Source organism: Anopheles nili, chromosome 3, assembly GCF_943737925.1.
Source record: "Anopheles nili chromosome 3, idAnoNiliSN_F5_01, whole genome shotgun sequence".
Taxonomy (NCBI): Eukaryota; Metazoa; Arthropoda; class Insecta; order Diptera; family Culicidae; genus Anopheles; species Anopheles nili.
The window spans coordinates 57553441-57571397 of record NC_071292.1 but is presented as its reverse complement, the minus strand read 5'-3'; the positions used below and the strand labels follow the sequence as shown (position 1 = coordinate 57571397).

The window sequence follows — 17957 nt, the reverse complement described above, 5'->3', positions numbered from 1 at the left end:
AGCCGTGAACAGCATTTGTTGTCAGCTACGGAGTGAGAAAAACACACCCATAAATCATACGGCACGGGAAGAAAAACCCAACACGCTCCATCTCACCGACGCCCGTGCTTGGGATCCTGTGCACTGTAACGTTATTAAATTACGTGATTGAAGTTCAAATTATATAATCAAAAGCGCTCGGTGTAGCATACGGTACGCTTTGCTCAGAATGAAAGATTGTGCACCTCGGTGGATGGGAGGTGGATGATGTTTTGGTGCGATACCAACCACACCAACCGGGTGATGCATAAAATATCAGCAAACGTAAACCCAAGGGCGATGCACAACTGTGCACCGGACCTCGGCCGTGATAGTCAACACATCACCAACCGGGGCCGAGGATGTGCCAGCATCTAGTATGCCGGCAATAATTTACGCCATGGCAACGCGTTTTGAATATTTGCTGTCACCGTTAGCAACAGCAGCGCACCGTGTTCCGGGCCGGCTTCCGGTAAATGACAACCGGGTAGGTAGCTAAATTGCCGAAAAAAAGGACTCGCCTCTCCTTAAGCTGGCCCGAGATAAATGGCACCAAACGAGGGGTGAGAGAGAGAGAGAGAGAGAAAGCAACAAAAAAACTCCCAGCACGCAGCGAAATGCTAGCAAAAATACGTGCCCATTGTTGAACTGTTATCAGACCGTAATTCTTCGTCCAAGCCAAATACACCATATGGGCCAGTACCATGGTCGGGTATCTAATGCGATTTTTTCTCGTCCTTCTTTTGTGCTCCCACCCTTTTTTTTTTGGTTCAGCTCACCGTTTCCATAATCCACCCAGCGCTCGCTATGCTTCCCACCGGCTGGAGGTGTCGGCTACTGGCCTTACTTTCGGTGCGTTATAAATCATGAGCCAAAATGTGATGCAAATATTTCAACCATTTACCACCCCGGGAGAGCAGATCGAGTGCAGGGATTTATTTTCCGGCACCCATTGCGCAGCGTTCCTGCCGGAAGGAAGCGGAAGCAAGAAGAGGAAGAAAAAGAAAACAGAAACTCTCGAATGCAAAAGTAACATCCAGCTGGCGCGGAAGCAGTTTGTTGAAAGAATGGAACGAGGCTTCCCTAAATGGGGCACTGGAGTAGCGCAAATGTCACTACCGTGCCACCATCGACCGGACGCTGGGGAGAGACGAGGACGAAACGCAAACCATAGAACCGAATCTTCCCCAGGAACCGGAAGGTCAAACCAATCGCGTTGCCACCAGGCGGAGTCGCAATGGCGCGTACACGGATGTTCGAATGCACCCGGATCATACGCTCCCGTCCAATTGCTACTCAGCGCGCAATAAATCTTTATTGCACGATGATCTTTCGCTCTCGCGCTCTCCCCACCCGTGTGTGGTGTCTCACTTCCGGTTTTTGTTCGCTCGTGCCGTCCCGGGTCGTTTACGCGCATCCTTACCACGGTGTGCCACGTGCAAGCAGCAGCGTTAGAATAAAATATGTGAAACACAATACTTACAGGCAGCCATCTGCCGGGAAGCGCGTTGCATTTTTCATCGCCCCGTTCGTTCCGTGCAATGGGTGGCGCAGGATACTCGCAGGTTGCCTAGCTCGTCTAGTATGATCACATCATCAGGAAATTCCGCATCAGCAAGATTGTCATCGTTATGGGATATTTTAACACTACGCGCTTGCAACGCTATGCTGACTGGTTTGCAGACGACGCTAGTTTATTGGGTGTTTCAATCCCACGACGGGACCGGGTGCATAAATTCCGCATCGTAACACCATTCCTAATCCCTAATCCGATAAGCGGGTGCTTTTCTTTGTTGCATCATTTTTCAACCGTTGCAACACCTTCACTTGTTCCTCCATTCGTCGGATCGTATCCTCGTACAGCTGCAAGCGGGTAGATGAAGCAAATGGTCGATTATTCAAAGCATGGCATGGCAAACGAACGTACCCACCTCAGTCTGGCTCGTGTACTTGCTGTCCGGCAGGGGTGTTTTGGGGTGGCGTGCTTGGGTGCGCCGGTCGGTTCTGTTCAACGTCGGGTACCGCTCGCTGCTGGCCACGGAAGCAACCTTTCGGAGATCCGACACCACCCGGTACGTGTAGTCGTTGACCCCCGAAGGCATTCCAATTGACGAGTATGTCTGCAAGAAATTGTGCCCAATTAAAACTTCGTCCTGTCGCGAAGAAAGCTTTCAGAACTTTCTGTGGTGTGGTCACGAGGTCACCCCCGCTCGTGCCTTTTACAAACCCACCTCCCCCCGAGACTTACCCGATCGATTTCATCGTAAAGCTTTTGCTTCTGCACCGCCAGCTGCTCGAGGGCCACATGATAGCGCTGATCGAGCGGACGTTCGTCGGAAACCGGCACCTTGGGAACTGGAGCTGGTACCGGTCCGCTCTGGTACCGCGTGGAAAGCAGCTCCAGCTCTTTCAGCTTAATGTCCTCCTCGGCAAACAGCAGATCCGTCTCTTCGCGGTGACGCTGGTGGTGAATGCCATTAAGCCCACCACCGGGCACGTGGTTTGGCCGTTGCGCGGAACGAACGAAAACCCGGAACCAAATCAGCCCCGCGCGGGAGGAACGGAAATGAATGAAAATTCAATTTTTAAACACAAATTTGCGCCGGTCTTACCTCACGCTCGAACTTCTTCAGCAACGCATCGAGCTCCCGTTCCCGCACGGTCGCCTCGTTGATGAGCTTCGCATTGTGCACGTCGAGGGATAGTTCGCTTTCTCGCTCGCGCAACTGCTTCCGGTGCAGCAGCAGCAATTTCCGCTGCATTTCGATCCGCTGCTCTTCCTTCGCGATTGCCTCCTCGAGGTTGCGCTCCACCGCTGCAAGAACCGGGAAGCGAAGGAGAAACGATTTCTTATGAGCATCCTGTGAACGTGAGCAGCGCCTTCACCCACATTAGCCCTTCGCTCCTTGGCGTTCTTTGGCGTGCCATGTAGAGTTGTCATTTGCTGGCATGGCGTACTGCGATCGCTTGTGTGATTAATAATTCAATAAAGCGTACAAACGCTCAACTTTGGACAGTGCCGTGTCGTGTTCTTTAGGTGGGCTTATAAATGAGTAATGTAAGACTAGTGCCACCGGCTGGCCAGCGCCACGTGCAGTTCGTGCGTGGAAGGAAGAAAAATATGACCAGCACCCAAAACTGCCTCAAAAGCATGGGAGAACGTGCAGGTGCATTTGCTAAATTATGCAGCGAATACACAGGAAGCGCAATGCTTCACCGGAACAGCTGTTTGTTAAAACAGCACTCTCAAGCTCGTTAGTAGAAGCAAATATTATTACCAGCTCGAGATGGCAGGAAAATGGATGTTACTGCATAACCTGCATCCGAATAAAATGGCCAGAGTACGATGCAAATGAACCGCTTTTAAGTTTGAGCCATCGGTTTGGAATTGTTTTTTTTTTGTAAGCGCAGAACACTTACAGCTTATTGTGTGAAGGATTTGCCAATAGAAGGGACACAACCGTTGCAGCACGTTTGTTGTTACTAAATCAGCTTAAGCGCACGAAGTAACCAAAGAGGTGCTTGCCGGGCGTCTAAGTGTTTTATTATTCCCGCGTAGGTACGTAAGTATGCGCACATAAAAGCTCCTTCCTTCGATGAGCCACCGGGGACACGGGCGCCATTTAAATAGCATATGAACGCAACTATCGCATAAGCCGCTTATTTTATGCCGATGCCTCCAAACGAGCCAACAATGGCTCGGTAGCCGTAGACGCTCAATCGTTTCTCGTGCGCTCGACTTTGATACGATTAAAAATAAACCCCGTGGACCCCTTCCCCGGGGGTGCACAAGCCAGTATATTTTCTCTCTTCTCGATGGCCCGGTCAGTGGGTTTTGATTGCCACCCCAAAGAGCCTGGGATGCTCGCTGCGCCCGTAAAAAGGATTTGCAATCGATAGCCCTTCAACAACTTGCTTTTTTTTTCTCCCCCATTTCTCTACCGGTCCCTGTCACACGCAATCATAGCACACCCAAATGGGTTTTCCCCTTCTAGCGAACGAAAAAAAAAAAGAAATACATATCCCTCAGTGTCACGCGAAAAAGATACACCGGCAGGACGATGGCCGGTTGGAGTCGACACGCGTTACTTACCCATCACCCGCTGCTCGTGCTCCTGGCGGATCAAATTGTTCACCATACGTTCCTGGAGAGCGTGCTCGAGCTTTTCCAGTTCAATAATTTTCGCCTCCAGCTGGCGCTGTTCCGCCTGCATCGCGTCCGCCTTCGTGCACCGGATTTCGGTGAGCTTTTTGGGGAAATTGCAAAAACTAGCGTACGCCCGGGTGGTCGCTTGTGTGGGCACGTCATTCCACGCCAAAGATGACGCCGGTGATGGGAACCGCTCGTCGGGCGATTGCCGTACCGAGCCGTCGCTGGACGACGTGAAATCGATAGCATTATTAGCATCATTATGGAAAACCTTTGCGCCAACCGATGGGCGCCCATTCACGGCCGGGACGTTGCATGGCTGTCTGGCGCGACGATAAGCTTCCCGATGGTGGGTTGGACCTTCGGTGGTCATGCCAAGTGGGCGAAAGGATTTAAAATAATTCCTCGGGTGGACGGTATCGGGGCAACGTTCCATTAGAGCGTACGCACGTCGTACGAGCCGCCGCACGTCGACAGAACCCGATTGATGGAGCGAAAAGGTGTCCTTCGTTGCAGTGCCGTTCGCCAGAAGCGCACCCCGGTGAAGGCTGCTGTACGCAGCGATGAGAAACACTAGAAAGTAGGGTTCGTTAGAGAGCACGTGGTCCCACAGGGCCAGCCACTGGGCGGTTGTGACGCATCCGGCGAAGGCCGTCTCCATCAGTGGCATCGTGTACGCTCGAGATGGGATGTTGCGTTTGCGATAGAACGCCACCAGCCGGGGCTCACACTCCAGCAGCACGTTCTCAACCATGGCCAGGTAATTGAACGGATCGAGAGGAGCGAACTCGAACCATAGCTGACACTGATTCAGTAACACCGTAGCGACGGTTTCGAAGAGCCCGAGCGCATCATTCGGTTGCTGGCGGGCGAACGGGAGCACAAAGCTGGGCATGTAATCGATAAGACCAAACACGGGACACCAGTGGGCGAGGCAGGAAACGGTTTTCTTTAGGCAGCGGACGACGCGCTGATCGTAACTGGCAAACCGGTGCTCGTAGTCGCCCACACACGGATGATATCCTCGCCGGAGCAGCCCGCTGAAAGTATCCGCATCGCCCGGAAGTTCCTGCACGGTGCGCCAGATTGTGGCACGGTGCTTCGCCGGGTACTCGCCGTACTCCTTCAGGATCGGCAGCAACCGCTCTTTGGGCAGTGTTTTCGATAGCTACGAATTAAACGTTGCGTCCAAGGGGAAAAGAAATGCGAAATTAAGCGATGGAATTTACGCCGACCGGGTTTGGTCGGTGAGCTCGGGACGTAATTAGATGTTCCATAAATTTTATCAAACATCCGCAGTGAGCGAGCAAATTAAAATGCCTACGGAACCAACCGTCGGTTTACCTTCGTTTGGAGTGCGTTCAGCTGGAGTTTAAGTTTTATTTCACGCGTACCATCGTACGGCCGCAGAACCGCGATTGTACCACTGGTTGTACCACACGCCGTTGCTGTACTGCAGCTACCGGACGATGAGCTGGCCCGCTCGCATTTACCAGAGTAATTTGCACCCAATCCCGATACTGGCACACCTTTTGTGCGGGCTTTCTGTGTCACCGGAAGTGAGCTGACCGCTCGGGACGAACTCGTATCGCCGTACGCGTCCAAATTGTGCAGAAGCACTTCGCCGGTTTGCAGCACATTCGCCAGCATCCGTCCGTTGGCAGCGAGACCGAATTTATAGCACTTGCCCTCGGAGCGAACCGCAAGCGACCGGGCAAATGGAGGATTACGGAGGCTCTGGCCGAAATTCAGCAGCATTAAATCATTGTCAGTGGTTCGAACGACGAGCGAACCCATCGTCGTCGTCGTCGTCGTCGATGGCCATCGGCAGCGGGCGGCCGTTTCGCTGATGCTGCGTGCGACATGGACAGCCGGTACGAATGCGAACTGCGTGATAAACAAATTGGAAAACGTAACCACGCGGCAGATGAGCCAGGAGTCGAGAGCCAGGAAGGCCACCGTGGCGGGACAACAAAGCAACGCGTAATACCGACCATCGGCGGTGGGCCGTGCCATAGTCACACGAAGCCCCGGGACAGCGTCCTGCATCAGACGCCTTATCGTTGGTTCGAACTCACTCGCTTCCGTCGAGCCGGCATTTGATGGAGGGTGCTGGTCAAATGCGATCGTTTGGGCGGGCGTGTGCTTGAGATAAAGCTCGATAAGCCGGGCGGCGTTCAATTCCTTGCAAAGTTTGAAGTTAATTCGGTACACTCTGATAAATCCGCTCGTGCTGTGGCTAATCAGCGACGATCCGTGGACGCCCTGTTGGAACCAATGCCAGTCGGTTGGACGAAATGAATTATTGGAAGCCAATCCGTAGCGGATGCAGGACACCTCAACGAAGCCATCGGTTAGGTACAGTTTTGCGCAATCCTGTGATGCCACCAGGAGATACCGACGATACGTTTCCTCGGTTGGTTTGGCGGGATCAACGTTCGCTGCACCAGCTTCGGGTGATCTTACGAGGTGTGTTATTCGATCAGGATGTGCGTTTAGCTTCAGTACGCACCGCTTTGTATCTACAATGGCAAGGAACAAACAAAATGTATTAAGAAGAACTAAACATGCGGCTAACCTTTCGCACCTAAATCGACGATAAACACCGTGCCTTCCTTATTTCCAAGTGCCACTGCATTTCCGCCCGAAAGGCCTTCGATTACGGTTATCTGCTTGAGTTGTTCCGACAGCGTCCAATAGCGCTTACTAACCAGATCGAACACAAAAACGTTCCCTCTGCAAATAAAGGCGTTAGATACCATAGAAAAAGGTTTTTAACCACGCCGATCTCTCACCTATGATCGACTACGATCATGCGTTCGTTGTTGGCGGTGAATCCTGCGACGGTAAACCGCACCCGAAGGATCGTTCCATCCGCCTGATTCTGCACGGTGTGATGAACATTTAATAGCACTCTGCAGATGAAAGCAAACCTGTAGCCCTGATCTGTGACTGGCCGCGTATTCCCGTTCAAATAAAACCTACCCGAGATCGTTGGATGATGTGAATTTAAAGCGTACTTTATTCTTCCCCTTGACAGCATCGTCAGCGTTTACGTCCATCGTTTGCGGCAATTAATTAGAGGCTGCAAATCTGAGGAGATGCTAAAAATCACTAGAAATCGAGCTTTTTATTGTTATTTTATGCCACCAATGCCTCGGTTTCATGTCACTGCTGTAAAATCCGGGATACACTGTTTACAAACCATTTGGACGCGGTCTTCTTCGCATCTTCTTTGTCCACGCTGCTTGGTTGTCATGGCAACAGGTTGTAACCAAACAAACAACAAGTGGCGTCATCACAAACGAAAACAGCTGACACAACATTTCATGTTGATCGCTGTGGGAACGTGATATTTTAATTGTGTCAAGCAAGGAATGTTCCTCAACCGAGTCGCAATTATCCGCTGATAGTAACGGCTGCGTCTACGGCGGATCACTTTGGACATTTTCTTTCATCAAACATACACGCATGTTTCGTACAAGTTTCCTATCTTACAGCTCTTCGTAAATAGTTTATTTAAAAAAGAATCCTACAACGAGCCGAAAAACTGGGTAATACATATGAAAATGCAAGCAATACAAGGTCAACAGTCGGTAAGACGATCGAAAATAATTGACTTCTGCTTAAATAAATAGATATGCGCGTGAGTGAATGTGTATGCCTTAATGTTGTCCTCTGAACGATAGTCTTTGAACATACTGTTCATTTGCACTAGACGTCGGGTGAGCGATTACTTAGCCGTATCGCTCACGCTTCACGCTGGAAGAGATCTATTCACGTGTCACGGTGGTCGCTGAAGCCTGCAGACAAAGAATATAAGTAACAAACCATCCCTTCACTACCTCCTCCCAGGGTTGGTACATTCCGAAGCTACTCGCCCAGCCATTAGGTATAGTTTTCTGTTAGGTTTTAATTTCGCGTTCAACTGCAGGAAATACTAATATATTTTGTGGTGTAGCGTTCTATACGAAAGCTTTCGTCTTGTTTGTTGCCAGCTATGCTTTTTGTATGATTTTGTTTTCTTATCACGAAACGGGGCCAACGAATTCATGCATCGGTTACTAGCAACGGTTTCGCAAAGCGTCACATTAGATCCTCGTCCCCGGAGTGTATATGTATAAATATAAAAAGCTATCACAAATCTCTCGCCAAATCGAGCCAATCTAGAATCCGTGTAGGTAAGTTCGTTCCGGTGCGGAAATGCACACGCTGTCGAAAAAAGAAAAGAACACACTCGTCCGCAACACACACAAACACACGGCTCTAATAGCAGCACCAGCCAACTCGCTGCTCATCGCCGTGCGCTATGTGATCCCTGCTCCAGGAGGGCGTTTCTAGCCTGCCGATTCCGTCGCTAAGTATACTGTCATTTTCCACCGGAATGCCCATCTGCACGACACCATTTACACCTGCCAATAGCCGAAGGAAAATGGTTAGCAAATGCGACAATATGGTCTAGGACAGACTGTAACTTACGTGTCGAGTAGCCGGACAGCACGAGGGAATCGTTCGATTCGTACCGTTTGAGAGATGAACACACGTCCTCCCCGGAGAGTTTAATTAATCCTACTGCTATCGATATGAACACTTGCTCTATACCCTGCAAACGGTCGCAAAACGGTGCATGGTCTTTAGTACAATACGGCACCACGCGGAGCGATACAAGAGATCGCGTTAGCCCTACCTGATCGTGTAATGCGGAGGTTTCGAAATAGTTGCCCCCGATCGAGTTTGCGTACAGCATAGCTTCTTCCCGGGACACCGCCCGTTTGTCTTCCAGGTCGAGCTTGTTGCCCACGAGCGACAGTACCATCGGTTCCTGCACATTGCGCTGCAGTTCCTGTACCCAGCCTTTGATTTCGTTGAAGGAGTTGTATTGCGTAAGGTCGAACACGAGCAAGGCAGCGTTCGCGTTGCGATAGTAAAGTGGTGCCATGGCCTTGAATCGTTCCTGTCCAGCCGTATCCCAGACCTGCAAAAAAAAAGATCAATCAATTGAAGTTTAAAAGGCGCGTAACGGAGCATTTTGATTGGCCGATTCACACACGTACCTGCATCTTTACTTTGAAATCTTCCAAATTGACCTTACAAGTGAAGAACGAGGCACCAATTGTGGGGGATATTTCCTTTGTGTACACGTTCGAGACATACCGCATGACCAGGCTCGTTTTGCCAACGCCTGCCGTAATGGAAAGTAAAACAAAAATACGTGAGTTATAGTGACCCTGTCGAAACACGTGCAGCCTCTGGTGATATAGACGTCGATGTCAGAAGCACCCAACCGGAGATGCTGTCGATAAGGATGAATGCGTCTCGCTGAAGCAACGGGCCTCCTGTACACGACAATATGATAAGACTCTGTTTACAGACAGTTTGTCCTATCAACCCTAAGCGGATTCAGGGGGTTTCAGTCACACACCTGAATGAAAGCCTCAATTATGGCATTATGATGAAATCGCTTTTGATACATTCGAGAATGTTTTGAGGTTTGATTAGATATATCATTCCAGCTTGTGATAGTACACATCGCATAGACCGGTTGGTTCTTGCCACTGATACTCTATCCCCATTGGCAAAAAGGGAAAAGAAAGCCAGCTCCATCGCCAGCACACACCTATGCTGAACGAGGCGCGACGCGAAGCCACCTGTGCCAGTGGCGGCGTCGAGTTCGGAAACGTGCAGGTCCAGTGCTTTCCGCACTGATAAGCACGGTTACTGGTGCGGGCGGGTCTGAATAACAAAATCCGAAACCTAATCCAAGGCAAACGAATTATTTGCAACGCGGATATCCAGATATAATGCGCTTGAACGAAACCGGCAAAGCGGTGGAAAGGAAAGCATTAGGGCATGGTACCGATATGGGCGGGGAAAAAAGGGAAAAAGAGGCAGAAAATCCATACGCTTTCGTGACGCGATAAAAATGCAGCAAATTATGCTACGTAGGCTTTAGCTTATCTCGTACGCAGTGCGCTTGCTGTATTGCAGCGGTGCAGTGAGATACACGCATGCGGGAATTTGGCGTGAAAGCGTGAAAACGAAAGCGGGAAAATGTCCTCAGCGTGTCCGCATGGGGCGATCTCCAAGTGTAGCGGTCGCCGGCTGCCACGATCGCAGAATGAAAGCCGCGCACATTCGAAACCGAGCCGCTCAAGGTGAAGGTCACCGTTTTGGCAGCGTACGGCACGGTGCGTAGTACGGTGCCGTGCAGAAGTACACCATGAACTCCTACCAGTTTTCGCTTCGTTCCGTCGGAAAAAAAATCCTCTCTCACCTTGCGACCCGAGGACGACAATTTTGGCTTCGATCGCTTTCATGCTGGTGAACGATGCTGCTGCGTTTACGGCTGCGTAATGGGGTTTTGTTTCTTTCTTTTTGCTGCCACAGCGCGCACGGAATTGGAAACTACAGTTAGGCGGATAATTCAATTACGATTTTCGTGGTCCACTCCCGACCTGGCAGCGCACACACTTCATACACCGCAGTAAGCGCCGAAACGAACGGGAAAACTAGCTCGCTTCGGGAGGGGAGGCGGTTTTCCAGGATCCGTTAGTTACATCGAAGCACGTCACGAGCACAGCACACAGATTTTCGTGACACCATGCCAACGAGCTGCTCCGTTGCGAACCGTTCGAAGGCGCTTAAGTTTTTTCCGCTTGTTGCAGCCGCTCCACTCCTTGCTATTGTTTCTGCTGTTGATGACGGGTGCTTTGTTGCTTGCCAATAGACGGCACCTTTCACTCATATCGCACGCAACAATCGTACGGATCGCCTTCTACACCATCGCTTTTCACTCGGGCGCCACAGTAGGACACAGCACAGTTATTGGAGAAACAGAAACATGAACCGAACACAAACCACGGTCAATGCTAATACGCCGGCAATTTTCGATTCGGGCCACCTGTTAATATCGGCAACTGCGACTTTGCTGTTCCAATAAATTCACTTCTTTTTCTCCGTCTTCGGGGGCACGTTTGGTTTCCTTCTTGGGCAACAGTGGAAAATCGCTTGTTGACAACCGTTTTCGTATCGTTCATCCATGGGCAAATGTAAACAATGAGCTAGGCTCGAGTTGACAGATAAACGATATATATATTTTCTTTCGCGAAAAATAACTTGAAATATACCAATAGCGATAAATATTCTCAAGTTATTTGCATCCCCAGGGGGTCCCCGAGTGTGAGCTCCTAAAAATACGGTCATAATACGCATACGACGCCTATTAGATGAATAATTTGCCTTCGTGTTTCATTGCTCTTAGACGGACGCTAACTATCGTTTTCACGTCATCAACAAAACACGGATAAGCCACAGCCACTAGTTATTTTTACTCGATCGTAACCCAGGTTTTTGGGAAAGCGCAGACCATTTCAATCCAGGAAAAGCTGATCAAAGTTATTATATTTCGATAGAGCATCGTTTTTTGGCCACCGATTATGTGAAGTATATTTGTATACATCGATCATTTCCGACGAAAGATTCCTCTTGCTCAGGCGCGAACACCGGTGTTTTCATCACGGTCGGTAACAACGAACAATCAACATATTTCAGTATTCTAGTGCTACCGTATTTAATTCCTGCGTGAAAATGAGCGACACACTGCCTGAGACAGATCCAGAGGAGATGATGGCCCGGCATCGCAAGGAAAAAAAGGATTTGCAGTGCAAAATACAATCGATGAAAAAAATGAAGGTAGATAAAAAGAAAAAGAAGGAAATTCTTGATGAGATTGCGAATCTTGAAGTGGAAATTGAGCACCGGCATGCGGAAGAGCTGAATCGGTTAAACCTTTCCGATGCAGCCGATCGACCAACATCCCAAGATGGCAATGAAGAGCCTCATAATGACAACGATTCAAATGAAAAAGCGGAGCCACGTATCTCGAAGGCGCAACGTAGAAGGGATAAAAAAGCACAGGACAATCGAGAACGTGATGCCCAGATTAAGCAGGAGGAAGCGATTCTTCAGAAAAACTCTCCGCGAATCCTGGAAAACAACCAAATTAACGCGATACTCAAAAAACGAGGCTTCATATCCCACACTGTACCAGCCGATGGCGACTGTTTATACAACGCGATAAGTCACCAACTTACGCAGCTGGGAATCGGTTCCCACACCGTAAAAGATCTGCGCAATCTAGCGGCGGACTATATCGATGCCAACAGAGATTCGCTGATTTGCTACATGAGCCATCCTGACACGGGGGATGTGCTCAATCCGGAAGAGTACGCCAAGTACTGCCAGCAAGTTCGAGCGACCAAGGCATGGGGCGGCGAGATAGAAATCAAAGCTCTCTCTACCATCCTCAAGTGTCCCATCGAAATCATACAAGCTGTCGGTCCACCTACCATGCATGGGGAGGATCATACCAAGGATCGTAAATTAGTGCTAACGTACCACAGGCACATGTACAGTCTGGGAGAGCATTACAATTCTACGCGACCATTGCCACCGGCAATGGTGGATGAAAATGAGGGTTAAGCTTAAAAGTAGTTGCAAAAAAAAAAATAAACGATTAACCGTTTTAGAAAAATATATTATTCAAAAAACAAAAATCAGATTTAAAAATATGCACTGTTCCCTTTTTTATTTGGTATCGCTTTGAAACACGTATAACCTTCTGAAATTATCACATAAAACGTTTAATACAATTGTCTACCATTGGAATTTAAAGTATAATTTACTTTTGTTTTATTTATTTACTTATTTTGATCAAATTTCTTGGAAAAAAGTTTTATTTGGTAAAATCCTTTTTATTTAATCCCCCACAAACTTATCGTTTATAGGTCATTCGATCGTCTGTCAATTCATAGAGCAAAAAAAGAGGTTCTAGAAAATACAAAACATTTCCTTTACATGGCATCCTCGAATTGCAACTGTTCGAAGGAAACCTAGTGAAGAGAACCGTGCACTCCTCGAGACATCAGTAAGACATCGACACCTCGCGTTACAATCGAAAATCGCGGAATACATCATGGCAAAAGTGAAATACGACTGGTATCAAACAGAGACCGCCGTTACGGTGACGGTTTTGCTGAAAAATGCTACCGAAAAGAACTACTCCGTCCAGCTAGAGCAAAATGCATTGACCCTGCAGGCCGACGGCATCGAGACGATTGCACTGCAACTTTTTAACCCGATACACGTCGAGCAAAGTTCGCACAAAGCGACACCTAGTAAAGTCGAGATAAAGCTCGTAAAACTTATCGGCCAGCGATGGGAAACGCTGGAGCGAAAGGTGTCTGCCGAAGATTCACCCACCTCGGCTGCGGCGAAGAAGAAGCATGATTGGGATAAGATCTCCAAGGAAATCGAAAAGGATGACGAGGTAAGCGTGCCTGTCCGCACTCGTCACGATTGCGTCTTCCGTGTCCGTGTTTATAACCCCGATCGGTTTTAATTTTAGACGAAGGACGACGTGAGCGAACTCTTCAAGAAGATTTACGCCGATGCAAGTGAGGACACCAGGAAAGCGATGATGAAATCGTACTACGAATCGGGCGGTACCGTCCTCAGTACCAACTGGGCCGAAGTTGGTGCCAAACAGGTGGAAGTTAAGCCCCCGGACGGATGTGAGTTCAAGAAATGGAAATAAGCTCCTTCGGCGCTGTACTAGCATGCATCCCAAGCGCACGTGTGCATCGGTGAACTGTGTCCTCTGTTTGGTTAAATTTATGTACATTTTTTTTTCGTACGCGGATTTGTTGCCATCCGCACTTAAATAAACAATTTGAACTGCTTCATTTTACTTACATGACGCTTAAAGCTTTTATTACAAACGTCTCAGAAATTTACTTAATGCAAACCTTTTGGGCACTGTTTTTTTTATGATTGCTCTTTTGGAAAGAACATCTTCAGAGTGTTTTTGTAGTATTGATCGGCGAGTTGATCAATGGGTTTTCCTTTTATGCCAGATAATACTTCCAGCACTTGACTAGAATGCAAAAAAGAGCCGATTGATTTGGTTGATCGATTAGCGAGGAAGTACAATTACCTTATCATAACAGGCTCGCAGCGTCCCGCTATGAGTGAGCTAGGTTCCCATTTTTCCTTCTTTTTCACGGTGGGGTATTTACTTTTGACATGCTTCGCCCCGGCATGGGATGGCCTTATTTCGCACCAGGGACTGTCCGTTTCCAGCATAATCCACTCGTCAGGGATCTTCGCGACCACGCTGAGGTTTTCCTCCGTTTTCAACGAACAACCGTTGATGCCTATGTAGAATCCGTCGGCAATCAGCGCCTCAGCCGCTTCAAGAGTGCCATCAAAGGTGTGCACCACTCCTCGCTTCGGTAGCTTATCCAAATTCCGCCGCAAGATGTCGGAGAAATCTTCATGCGCATTGCGGCAGTGCAGGAACAGCGGTAGGTCGTACTTTGCTGCTAATTCGAGCTGCTTTTCGAAGTACTTCCGCTGGATGTCCTTCTCACAAAAATGCAACCGATCGTAATCCAAGCCGCACTCCCCGATCGCTACGACCTTATCACGGTGCTCCTCGATTTGAAGACAAAGCGATGTAAAGTAGCCGTCCGGATCCGGCTCGAACTCTCCGCACCTTGTTGGATGACAGCCTACCGTGGCGTAGAGTCTTTCTTGACGGGGATTAAAATGCATCGTAAATAACTTGAAACGCTTTCATTCAATCGCTAACAACACTCGAATGAGATGCAGTTCGTTCTCACCGTCGGTCCCTAAAATGTCAAACGTTGGGGCGCAGTCGAAAACCGTCCCGACCGTGATGATTATTTTATCTAATCCACCGTTCCAGCCTCTCTGAAGGACGTGAGGTAGGTCAGGTTCGTGCTTCGCGGAACCATTGTAGATCCCTTGGTACATGGGATCGGTCAAATTAGCTCCTATATCTAAGGGTTTGATAAAACATACCAATTACCGAAATTGTAGTGACAGTGGAAACAAACTATCGTTGAACTTCTTACCAATAAACTTCATCGTATTAGAGAACGTTGTATATACTGCTTTTTTAGCGTGGTTCTGCCACGACACCGTAAGGTTCCGGTGTATCCTGATCGAACTTCTGCAAGACAATGCAATAGAGAGACTGGTTCTAACTAAGCCGATGCGATTTCGAGCGTTCATTTAATCTGTGGATGTAAATTTTAAGGATTCCACGAGTTTAACTAACGAAAACTAATAGAACCATACCTTTTATCGGTTTGTTTTGCCGGGATTCTAATTAGGCGCGATGTCAAAACATTCCACAGCTCACTGGAATATACAGTGACGGCAACTTCTCTTGACAGCATAACTCGCAAAGGCCCATTATGTCAGTATCCTTTTTTTTATGACGAAAACAATAAACTTTTGTTGGTAAGCAGAAACGGAAACACAACAGGAAGTAGATCACGACCGCTTTGTTTTGACAACAAACGCCGATTAAAGGGCAGCCTTTTTATCGGTTTTCCCGGTTAGCTGCTCCAACCGCGCGCCAATGATATTCTGGGTGCGATGTTTTCGCTGGTAGCAGACTATGGAAATAGTGAAGAATCGGGCTGCTCCGATTCGTCGTCGGATGAGGGTGATGCGAAGAAAGAGGCTCTAATCCACACCCGACAAACACCGCCGTCCAGTGCGTTGTAAGCAAACGATTGGCGTGTGGGGGAACCATTCTTCCAGCACCTTCAACATTACCATAATAGGCGTAACGTCCATTGCAGGAACGATGGGCAAAACGTGCCTCTGCCTAGCGCCAGCACGATGCTGCAATCCGGATCGAATCGCATCATTCCGGGAAGCGTTTTCAGCAATCCATTTCGTGAGGCGGAAGAAGCCAAACTCGCTAGCCTGGAGAAACACGTGAAGATGGTCGATCCAGAGGCGAATGCAGCCGAGCAGAAGCGCAAAATTTGCTGGAGCCACAAGAAGGGACGCTGTCGATTCGGAAGCAAGTGCAATTTTGCGCACGATTCCGATTTGATACTGCGCAAGGAGCTGCCGGGGGCTGGCAGCAGCGAAAATGAGCAGGAACCACCGGTTACCGAAGAAATAGCTGTTTCGGTGAAGAAAGTGACTCCACCGAACAAGAAAAAACGGCCTGGTCTGAGCCGGGAGCTCGTCCCACCGAAAAAAGTACTGAAGATGTACCACAAGGAGAAATACGGGATGCTTAAATAGGCCCACCCCACGTGGTGGGGTTTGTTAGTGACACACGGATGAATAGCTACATTTTACGTTTCGCCTTCTGTAAGATATGACCTAGTTATTTCATTTTTTTTTTATTTACAAGCAATCCACACTGCGTTCCAACATACATACGGTTCAAAATAGACTAATGTTTCCTTCCTGAATTGGCTTGCATATCAGCCTTGTCTATCGATACTAGCACACACCGGCGTCCGTAATCCGAAAGAAGGTCTTTTCGCCCGATCTGAGATAATTGCTCTTCCACACCTGTACCGATCGAGAGCCCGAGCCGTTGCTGGATTCGTTTTGAAGCAGTAGCCTCGTGCCAGGGGCACTTTCCCAAAATCGTCCTAACGCAGAATAGGCCCCGGTAGAGCATACGTTTCGCTTACTTTCACTTCCGCTGCGCCCTAACCCATCCACCACGCTGACCGCTAAATTAACCAGCACTATCCCGACGCAGTACTGTGCGGCCAACTTCCGCAGCGAGCATATGAGCTTCGTCAGCAAACCCAACGCTTCGCAGGAGCTTTTGGAATCCTGGAAAAGGTACCACAGCGCAGGTAGCGAGTCGATGATGAGCAGTTTCAAGTTTGCCTGCTCGTCGAAATGCTTCCCAGCGGCCAGCTCTTCCACGGTCTGCACAAGCCGCTCCGGGGAAAATATCCGTTCCACCTTGATACGAGCCATCGTGTGGCCCAGTTCTTTCTCGGAGAGCTTACTGTGACGGTGGTTTAGTATCAGTTGTGTTTTTTGCGCCGAAAAATCACACTTTGTGTCGATAATACACACGGAACCACTGTACCGCAACGCAACGTTGGCCGCGATCGTCATGGAAAGAATCGATTTTCCGGCACCGGATTTGCCGCAGATCTCATACACGTGACCAGGATGTAATCCACCTTGCAGCAGCGTGTCCACTGTCGGTACGCCCGTACTCATCGGGACTGCTGCCCCAGGGTTGATCGTGGATCCATTGCAGTACCGGCCGGCGAACCGTTTGTTTAGGTCGATCTTCACCAACGAGATGTGTTCCCTGGACAGATTGGTGATGTTCAGCAGCTTGTCCGTACTGATCGTGATGAAACTGTACACCGAGGTGATTTTATTTTTCCTCAGCCTTTCAATAACGTACTCCGTCAACACTGGATGCAAATCGGCGCTCAGCGATGTAGCAGCCATGGGAACAACATGATCAGATCCGTTTGTATCGGCTTTCGTTTATGTTTACAACTGGTGCGTCAAACATGTAGGGCAACATGAAGAAACATACCTTTCTGATAGCTGTGTAGGCACAATAGCATTTCAAAATTGTAAATTGCAATTTTCAATATATTCGCATTAGAAAACGAGTTTTGCAAGTATTTCATGCTTCACCAGTGCTTTCAACAGTGCAGATATATGTTCAACTTTTTTGCAAAAGTAATCAAATATTCATATGGAGTTCTAAATCGCGAAGGCCATGCAATACCTTTTTCAACATTTATTTTTTTAAATTAAGCCTCCGGGTATTTAAATTTGAATATATAGTTTTATCAACACAACGATACATTCGAATTTTTGTTATCCTTTAAAGGACATTTTGAAATTTCAAGTTTAAATGTTGGTAACACGTGCAAATGAGTGATTCACTCCGTCTCAAGATGAC

At 48.6% G+C, this 17957-nt stretch overlaps 7 protein-coding genes across 7 annotated transcripts; 3 read left to right on the top strand and 4 right to left on the bottom strand.

Annotated features, from left to right (window-relative positions):
* Positions 1-2408: 2408 nt before the first annotated feature.
* Positions 2409-6184, bottom strand: LOC128724680 (TBC1 domain family member 31). The gene is made up of 4 exons (XM_053818401.1): positions 5513-6184; positions 4726-5336; positions 4112-4392; positions 2409-2833 (listed from the first exon to the last, which is right to left on the bottom strand). Exons 1-4 carry the CDS (start codon positions 6182-6184, stop codon positions 2604-2606), a joined length of 1794 nt encoding a protein of 597 aa, XP_053674376.1. The 3' UTR covers positions 2409-2603.
* Positions 6185-7707: 1523 nt separating this feature from the next.
* Positions 7708-10965, bottom strand: LOC128726446 (uncharacterized). The gene is made up of 5 exons (XM_053820259.1): positions 10443-10965; positions 9223-9350; positions 8856-9143; positions 8648-8771; positions 7708-8580 (listed from the first exon to the last, which is right to left on the bottom strand). Exons 1-5 carry the CDS (start codon positions 10483-10485, stop codon positions 8435-8437), a joined length of 729 nt encoding a protein of 242 aa, XP_053676234.1. The 5' UTR covers positions 10486-10965; the 3' UTR covers positions 7708-8434.
* Positions 10966-11639: 674 nt separating this feature from the next.
* LOC128726445 (deubiquitinase OTUD6B) lies at positions 11640-12659 on the top strand. The gene has a single exon (XM_053820258.1). It carries the CDS (start codon positions 11756-11758, stop codon positions 12647-12649), a length of 894 nt encoding a protein of 297 aa, XP_053676233.1. The 5' UTR covers positions 11640-11755; the 3' UTR covers positions 12650-12659.
* Positions 12660-13052: 393 nt separating this feature from the next.
* On the top strand, positions 13053-13902 carry LOC128726448 (protein SGT1 homolog). Its single transcript, XM_053820260.1, has 2 exons — positions 13053-13496; positions 13575-13902. Exons 1-2 carry the CDS (start codon positions 13143-13145, stop codon positions 13761-13763), a joined length of 543 nt encoding a protein of 180 aa, XP_053676235.1. The 5' UTR covers positions 13053-13142; the 3' UTR covers positions 13764-13902.
* Positions 13903-13958: 56 nt separating this feature from the next.
* On the bottom strand, positions 13959-15387 carry LOC128725189 (deoxyribonuclease TATDN1). Its single transcript, XM_053818913.1, has 5 exons — positions 15332-15387; positions 15106-15270; positions 14851-15030; positions 14163-14760; positions 13959-14102 (listed from the first exon to the last, which is right to left on the bottom strand). The coding sequence occupies exons 2-5, from the start codon at positions 15263-15265 to the stop codon at positions 13994-13996; spliced, it is 1047 nt and encodes a 348-aa protein (XP_053674888.1). The 5' UTR covers positions 15266-15270; positions 15332-15387; the 3' UTR covers positions 13959-13993.
* A 247-nt stretch (positions 15388-15634) lies between these two features.
* On the top strand, positions 15635-16429 carry LOC128725855 (uncharacterized). Its single transcript, XM_053819624.1, has 2 exons — positions 15635-15762; positions 15844-16429. Exons 1-2 carry the CDS (start codon positions 15635-15637, stop codon positions 16298-16300), a joined length of 585 nt encoding a protein of 194 aa, XP_053675599.1. The 3' UTR covers positions 16301-16429.
* Positions 16430-16504: 75 nt separating this feature from the next.
* LOC128724679 (DNA repair protein RAD51 homolog 4) lies at positions 16505-17491 on the bottom strand. The gene has a single exon (XM_053818400.1). It carries the CDS (start codon positions 17489-17491, stop codon positions 16505-16507), a length of 987 nt encoding a protein of 328 aa, XP_053674375.1.
* Positions 17492-17957: the final 466 nt, after the last annotated feature.